The sequence below is a fragment of the Phoenix dactylifera genome, unplaced genomic scaffold (assembly GCF_009389715.1).
Source record: "Phoenix dactylifera cultivar Barhee BC4 unplaced genomic scaffold, palm_55x_up_171113_PBpolish2nd_filt_p 000385F, whole genome shotgun sequence".
NCBI classification, from domain to species: domain Eukaryota; kingdom Viridiplantae; phylum Streptophyta; class Magnoliopsida; order Arecales; family Arecaceae; genus Phoenix; species Phoenix dactylifera.
The window spans coordinates 185859-194929 of record NW_024067832.1 but is presented as its reverse complement, the minus strand read 5'-3'; the positions used below and the strand labels follow the sequence as shown (position 1 = coordinate 194929).

Here is a 9071-nt window from a genome sequence, read left to right as displayed (position 1 = left end):
GTAAGAAAAATAACTATGCTAGCAATCCCCGGCAACGGCGCCAAAAATTGATCGGTTCTTTCAATTTTGAAAATAAACCACGCAATAGCACGTATCTTGTAGGATAGTGATTACGGGTGTCGGTCCACAGGGATTGAAGAATAAGTTATTTTTCTTTTAAAAATAAATCAAAAAGAAGGATTTGCTAACTTGATTTAACTAAATCAAACTATGAGTACGGATTGAAATTTTATCAAAGTAAATAGATCTAGGGTTTGGAATCCACCACATAGCATTGCATCAAGGATTGTGTTCTTAATCTTATCTTTTGGAGAGGCATGCAATTTTGGCTACAAGCCTTATAAAATAAAAACATAAAGAGTTTTAGGAAGATCCATCTTCGGTATAGCATGAAGTGTCTACCTAAGTATGCTAATCTAGGGTGTAGCACATCTCATCTTCCTAGGCATGGATCATCTTAGACTACTTTAGCAAACATGAATAGTAAATGGCATGCTCAAGGTTTAAACATCATAAAATAATTTTTCATTGAGAATGAGAATTTAAACAAACTCCAAAAAGACTAAAAGAGTAAGAACTACAATGCCCTGTTACATTGCTAGGGCTTCATCCAGCCCTAGACTAGGTGTTCAGCCGCGCATGGTGGCCGGATGTCCTTCCATCTTCAAATGAAAGCCTTCACCTCTCATTCTTCCCAAAATGTCACAAACTCTTCTCTTTCCTCCCTCCTTTCTCTTTTTTTTATAATTTTTTTTCTCTCTTTTCTCTGGGCTGGTGGCTTCTTTTCTTCACCGAAACAGGGGAGACCCCTGTTTCTTTCTTCTCAACCGAGCTCTCCCCCTCTCCTCTGCCGTCCTCCCATTTATATAGCTTGCCAAAGCCTTGAAGCCGGCGAAGGATCAAAACGGTCGCGGGATCAATGGGCGCTTGATTTTCTTCTTCTCGGAAAACAGGATCATGGCTTGATCGTTGGGAGGAATGCACGGATGGTGGGATGGATCGCTTGCGGAAGGAAGGAGGCGCTTCACGAGCAGCTAGGATGGAGTGCTAATCCGGAAGCTTTGGAAGAGGAGACGTGGATCCGGGCGCTGGGAGGAGTCGATCACGGGAGGACGCCATTCACGGATGCGGTGCCGGCTTGGAGGCGGAACGTGGGGTCGCGGTCTGTCCAGACGCGGAGGCTGCAGTAACGGGATCGATCGTGGAAGGAAGGAGGCGCGCGTGGAGGCAGAGGAGCTGCAGATCCGGAAGGGGGAAGAATGAATGCACGGAACGGCTGAGGGCTTCACGGCTTGATCGGGTGCTGGGAGATCGCTGGAAAGTTGAAGCTCGGACGCGGCATCGGAGGCTGATCCGGCTGGAAGCTGGGAGGAATCGTGGAGGAGGCGTGATCACGGGATTACAGATTGGAGCAGGGATGCTGCGGGATGGGCTTGGGGTCTCTCTGTGAGGCGGGATCAACGGGAGGAAGGTGGACGGCCCTGATGCAAGGAGGGAGGAAGAAGATGAACAGTGGGATTAGTTTTATTATTTTTTTTTGTAACACTGTTCATATGAACAGTGTTTTCACGGGACACTGTTCATATGAACAGTGAATCATGGATATTCAATTATTATTATTATTATTTTTTTTGTTTTAAAATTATAAATTTTATATGAAGGCAGGTAAGGAATTGGTTGGGAATTGACTTTGGGTTTGAGGTGAGTCATGATCGTTGATTTGCGTGAACTTACTCTCGAGCCCAATGTTGTTTAAATTTAATTCAACTTCAGACCGGACTCAACAAGGCTAAAAGCAGGACTGTGACTTAATAACAAGGGTTAATCAAATATTTTTCCATATAATTATAACTTTCAATCTAACCAGGACCAAAGCCCATTGAATTATACCCTTAGCTTGATTGCAATTCCATCAGGTTAATAATTCGGGTCAACACAATCTCCTCCTTATATGTTTTTATGAAAGATCTCAACTAGAAGAGAGACAAATTCAGAGTCTGTCTAAGAAAAGTATTATTTACCTCTTACCCTAATTTAAATTTATTTCATTGTTTATTCAATTTCATGGTAAAACAAGTAGTTATCCGTTTAAGAACATTGATAAGTGCTGGAAAAAGAATATTAAATTATAGATTAATCAGCACTTATCAATGGGCGAGATCGACATGGCAGTGGACTGGGATCTTGCAGGGGGCCCGGAGTGCGCGGCTACAGTTTTATAGGGTGATACGACAGTGGCTAGCCAATTCATGGACTCGCGAGGAGGGCATCAGGGCGACTTGCACAGCACATCAGATCTGGCTGGCAAGGAATGCTCGTACTCTCGATGAGCGCAGGGTGTCACCGAGGTTTGTGGCAGAGCTTGCTCGAGTACAAGCCATGGAGATCAGGCCCATCCTTTCTGTAGATAGACCCTTGACAGCTTGGGACACCTGGGGTTCCCTCTTGCTCCGGCAGCTCCTCAGATGGTGTTTTCCACCTGGAAGCCCCCACCCCCGAGCTTCCTTAAGGTCAACTTCGATGGGTCGGCTCTGGATGGCGGCATGAGGGGCGGTGTAGGCTTTGTCATACGGGGCCCGTACTTCAGGGCAGTGGCCGCAGGTGGCTGCCAGTTGTTTGATACATCGATTCTGGAAGCAGAGCTGCGTGCAGCCTGGGCGGGTCTTCGACATGCGCGGGTGGTGCTACAGGCCAGCTCGATTATTTTGGAGGACGACTCGGCCACTGTCATCGGGTGGATTCAGAGGGGGTCGAGGGGTGAGGGCACAGACCACCCTTTGATCCGCAACATTGTGATGATGATGAGAGATGAGGAGGCCATCCAGACCAAGCATGTATTTAGGGAGGCCAATGGGGCGGCCGATTGGATGGCTGCCTACGCGGCCCACCACTCGAGGTATGCCCTCTGGTCGGAGGAGGGGGAGCTGCCATTGACACTCCGTGAGTTATTATATTTTGATCTTATTGGATGTATTCGTACACGCACTGTATGAAGTACCCGTTTTCAGCTTAAAAAAAAAAGAAAGTTTATTTATATATGAGTCATATTTTCCTATCAAGAATTGCAAAAAAGGGTATAAATTAAGGTGCCTAATGCTTTCACATGAAATTATGTTGAATCTTCCTAATAAGTTTCCTAAATTATTTTGATACAATCTTTGAAATATTCACCTACTCCTCTATAAACAAAGAAGGGCACACTTGCCAAATTTCTAATGCTCAGAATATGTTGAGTTTGTCAATTTTTCTGAGCTCCACTTCATTGTAATTTTGGAATTGTGAGAATGCCCTTTTCAATGGTTACCAATTCTAATTTATAGCTCATATATAAAGTAAAAATAAAGGGACTGAAATTTTTTGGTTATGAGAAATGCAACTCTAATCAATGCCTGTGTAATGCTACCTTAAATGGGGAGACACTTCGCCTCTTATTTTTTCATAAATAATGTAGCATTTGTTGTTTGAAGAAACATGCTACCTCTAAGTTAGAGCGGGCTTCCTCTGACATCTAAATTACCCTCACTAAAGTGCGACCTTTTACGACTTATTAGAAATTGGTTACTTTAGGAATATATAAGATCTTAGAGTGGTCAAGTCCCTTTAACTTTTCTATTATATAGATTTATTAATCTTTCAGTAACATTTCCTTATCAAAAACTATCAGAAGTAAACATATTAAGTGTCTCATGCTTTTATATAAAATTGTTTTGAATCTACTTAATAAATCTTGAGGTTTGGATCAGTTTGGTGTAGAAAGGTGAGGATTAGCCCCTCTTACCCCACCTCAAAAAAATTAGAAGGGAAGAAAACTAATTTTTACCATTGGAAATTATTGCTTCCTCTTTCTCTCTTGATCAATGGTATATCACTTCGTCTAGTGACTCCACACTCTTTTGCATTCATATCAGAAATTATATTCTCATTTTATAGTGAATAATTTTTACTACATGGTTAGAATATCCTTATCACATGAGTTTCCATTGCTAACTAATAGCTCCTATATAAAGTAAAAATGAAGTGATAGAAACTGTCTGACTATAAGAAATGCTACACCAATCAATGCTTCTAGAATACTACTAAGATCAAGGAGACTCTTAGCATTTTATTCTTTTCAAAAATAATGATGTAGCATTTATTGTTTAAAAGAAAGTGATGCTTATAAGTTAGAGCATACTTGTTCTAACCTCTAAATTACGCTCACTAAACTACGACCTTTTGCAATTGATTAGAAATTGGTTAGTTTTGGAACATCTAAGATCTTAGAGAGGTCAGATCGCTTTAACTTTTCCATTATATTGATATATTCATATTTCAATTCCATTGTCTTATTAGAACAATCAAAATTACATATATTAAGGTGTCTCATGCTTTTATATGAAATTGTTTTGAATCAACTTAATAAATCTCAAGGTTAGAATGTGTTTAGTGTAGATAGGTAAGGATTAGCCCCTCCTATCCTCGCCCCCCAAAAAAAAGAAAAAAGGAAAAAAGATACTAATTTTCCCCATTGGAAATTTCTACATCCTCTTCCTCTCTTGATCATTGGTATATCACACCCTCTAGTAATTATTTCCTTGCTCTCCTACATTCATATCAGAAATTATGTTCTCCTTTTATAGTGAGTAATTTTTGCTATAACTCTCTTTGTATCACCATTACTCACCAACTTAGCCTATCTTTAATATCCAAAATTACTTTGAAAAAAAAGAATACAAGCTCTGAAATATTCTCCCATTCTTCTATAAACAAATAAGGGCAGACCTGCTAAGTTTCTAACATTCAAATTTTTTTCATTTTGTCCTTTTTCCAAGCTTCATTTCATTGCAATTTTGGTATGGTCAGAATTCACTTTTCTTATGAATTTCAAATCTGAATTTATAGCTCTTATATACAGAAAAAATAAAGAGATAGGAACTTTCTAGTTATGAAAACTATTGTACTAATCAATACCTCTGTAATGCTAATTAGTTCATAAATAGTCTTAGCCACTTATTTGTTTCATAAATAGTAATGTAGCATTTGCTAAAAAAGGTACAGCTTCTATGTTAGAGCTGACTTCTTCTGACCTCTGGCTTACTCTCTCCAAAGTGTAACGTGTTGCATCTAATAAGAAATTGATTACTTTTGGAACATCTAAGATTTAAGGATGGTCAGGTCCCTTTAACTTTTCCATTTTCTAGATTCATTTATATTTGACTCATACTTTCTAATTAGGAACTACCAAAAGGACATAAATTCAGGTGAATCATGCTTTTACATGAAACTGTTTTCATCCTCCTAATAAATCTTGAGGTTAGAATCGATTTAGTGTAGAAAGGTGAGGATTAGCAACTCCTATCCCTCAAAAAAAGAGAAAAAGAAAAAATACTAATTTTTATTATAGAGAATTTCGGCTTCCTCTTCCTCTTTTATCAGCAGTATATTACTCCCTCTATTAACTATTACTTACACTCTTGCACTTATATTGGAAACCATGTTCTCCTTTTATAGTAAAATTAAATGTGTAATCTTTGATGTGACTATCCTTGCTTTGCCATTCCTCAACAACCTTACCTACCTTTTCTTCTTCCCTCTTGGAGTATTTACTCTTAGAAAAGAAGAATAGAAAACATACTCTCCTCTATAAATAAAGAAGGGCAGACATGGCAAGTTTTTAACGTTCCAAATTTGTTGATTTTGTTCTTTTTTCCATGCTTCATTTCATTGCAATTTTGAATAGTTAGAATGACCATTTCATATGAATTTCCAATCCTACTTTCTAGCCCATATATAAAATAAAAACAAAGAGATATAGACTTTCTGGCTATGAGAAGTGCTATATAAGTATCTTTCTAGCAATGAGGCATAGTAGCATACTTAAAGAAGTTTTTAATTACAGCCACTACATCTTCTTTGATAATATACCAAAACTTCCTAAAGAAAAAAGGTAGAAAGCTGTCTGGCCCTGGTGCTGCTATATTTGGGAGCATACTCTTTATTGCTTTCTCAAGCTCCTCCTCGGTCATGGCTACAATAAGTTGATCATTTTGGCATTGTACCTGAGTTGTAAGTGGAGGTAGCCAACAGGATGGGTGTTGCACTTGATTTTGCCACTGCTATTGAAAATTTGCTAATAACATTTCTCTGATGACTTCTTCCCTTCCTCCCAGTGTCCCTATGGATCCTAGACTGTGGTGATTTGATTCCAATGCCACCTTATAATAGGGGATCAATGAAAAAATTTAGTGTTGGTGTCAACTTCCTTGCAATAGATCATTCTCAAGTTTTTCTCCAAAAAAAATTGCTACAAATGCAAGTTTCTATGATAGGCTCATAAGGTCCCTAGTAACTACATGTGCTCCTGTTCTGTTAGACCCCTCAATTGAGCCTCTTTTGCTTGTAGTTGCATGAGCTTTCTGTTTAACTGCTTCCCTATTCTGAAGATATTGCCTATGGGCTCGTTTGGTTCGCGGAAAGCATTTTTCCTCCTAGGAAGCAGATTCATAAGAAGAGGATGCTTAGAAAAGTACTTTTGGCATATTTGGTTAACCATGGAAAAGTGATAGATTTCCAAAGTGCTTATGTTTGGTTGACCATCCATTTTTCTAGGAAAGTTATGCATAATTATTATTATACCCTTAATAAAAATTATGTCTTTAATACTTCTTTAATGCTGAAGGGCCTTTTTGGAAAATATAAAAATGGAGTGATTCCCGCCTCATGGAAAAGTAATTTTTTCATGTTTCTCATGGGAAAGACTTTTCCATGAAATGTGGGAATCATATTTCCATGGGAATACAACTTTTCCGTCTCTCTTCTTTGAAAACTCCAACCAAACAAGAGGCATCTCATTACTTTTCCGTTGACCATACTTTTCCCCTTCTTTTTCCGCGAACCAAACGAGCCCTATATGTTTTCTGTTCCATCTTTGGAGTGCTGCCTTTGTATCCTAGAGCATTTGTGCTAACCGTATTCCTGACGAGTGGTTGACTTCACATTTGGATACTTGGTGGACCACTTCATGGGTATCTTCACACAATAACCAGAATTTCTCAAAGCAAAATGGGTTAGAGCTTAATTCCTCATGGTCCAAGATTGATAAGAGGTCTAGAAAGAGATCTAAAGCAAACCATGCTAAATGATATACTTTCGATTCCAGGAATAAATCCAGCCGGTGGTCCAAAGAGAAAACTTGATCCAATCTCTCCCACACGCAAGCCATCATGTTTGATTATTGCACCAGGTATAGGTTGGTCCTTGAAACCTAGGTCGATATGTCCACATCAAGAAGCCAAACTTCAAAAGGCCATAAGAACATTCTTTGGAAGCTTAGAGACAAGTACTGAAAATTTTATCCTGAGCTACCTTAAGAGTCAACCCCAAGCCTACAACGAGTCGACCCCAGCATACTATCACTGACTGATGCATATTCACGAGTCGACTCTAACAAATCATGAGTTAACCCCAGAACAGTATCAGAAGACAGATAGAGAGCCAAAAAATTCATCACAACAACGAGTCGACCCACCTCCAGCTTAACAAGAGCCGACTCCAGACAAAAATGAGTTGACCCCAGAATAGCCATAGAGAAAAGACAGAGAGCTAAAAAAATCATCATATTGGCGAGTCAGGCTATAAAATTCATGAGCTGACTCTAGACAAATAAGAGTCGACCCTAGAAAGAGATGAGTCGATCTCAAAACAGCCACAGTGGAAAGACAGAGCAGTAAAATTTAGTCCATTAATGAGTCGACCCCTAAAAGTAATTAGTCGACTTCTAAAAATCTTGAGTCGACCCCTAAATTAAGAGAGTCGATCTAACAAGTGCCACAAATAAAAAACAGAGCACAACAGAAATAGAAGCAAGCTCGAGATAACGTATAAAGATCACGAGTCGATCCCAAAAAACGGCGAGTCGACCCCTATGTGCCTCACAATAGTAACGGCTAATTTTTTTTGTAAGTCGAAACGGCTGTATTTATCTTATAACGACTCCATTAACTATCTAATAGCTAGAAAAGTATTTCAACCTTCTCCAAAGAGTATAAATCATGAGAATACCAAAGAAAAAGAAGAGCTAAAGCACTACAAAGAGAAATCTACTAAAGCTAAGAGGAGAAAGCCAAAAGAGGGAGTTCCAAAGAGATAATCATTCAAGAGCTTTCATTGTGAGCTAAATGATCGCATCTTCAATATTTGAGATAACTTACCTTAAGTTATGAACAATTGAATATGATGTTTGATAGCTAACAAATTATTTTTGATAAAGCTAAACCTGACTATAATCTGTTGTAAATTAAAATAGAAGTCTTTGAAGAAAATATTTATCAAATCTTCAAGTAATCATACAAAAAAGAAACCATATATTAAATATGTTAATACTGGGCACAAATACTTTCATTGTAGTAATAGAGCAAATATCTTAAATGGTAAAGTTGCTGTGAAAAAATTTTGGGTTCCAAAAGGAACTATAATTGCTAAACCATAAAGATCCAAGAGAGCTTGGATACCTAAAATAAAAGCTTAAATTCTGTTTTACAGATACGTCTAGCAACCCATGGAGCAAACAAAAAATAATACCTGGACAGTGGGTGCTCTAGACACATGACAGAGGATGAATTGCTATTCATTTTTCTTAAAAGAAAAAAAGGAGGGGTGGTCACCTTTGGCGACAATGAAAAATAATAGATCATTGAAGTTGATAACATTGGTATCACTCCCTCCTCATTTATTGAAAATATTTTGTTAGTAAATAGTCTAAAATATAATCTTTAAAGTATTAGTCAATTATGTGATAAAAGCCTTAAAGTTACTTTTGAGTTATTTATATACTTTCTGTCTAGTCCCAATAATAATGGCATTAAATTCACAGAGCATAGGCATGATAATATATATTTGGTCAATCTCGATCATTTATCTATGAAAATTTTGCAATGCTGGGTTGCTATGAATGCCAAGATCAGTGAGATTAGTTGGTTATGGCATCATAGACTAGCTCATGCAAGCATAGATCTCATTTCTAAATTAGCAAGAAAAGATCTAGTCCCAGAGCTTCCGAAGCTAAGTTTTGAAAAATATAAAATCTGTGATGC

The 9071-nt window shown here is 38.1% G+C and overlaps 1 protein-coding gene across 1 annotated transcript; it reads left to right on the top strand.

Moving 5' to 3' along the window:
• The first annotated feature begins 2465 nt into the window (after positions 1-2465).
• On the top strand, positions 2466-2993 carry LOC120105864. Its single transcript, XM_039118613.1, has one exon. It carries the CDS (start codon positions 2466-2468, stop codon positions 2991-2993), a length of 528 nt encoding a protein of 175 aa, XP_038974541.1.
• The last annotated feature ends 6078 nt before the right edge of the window (positions 2994-9071 follow it).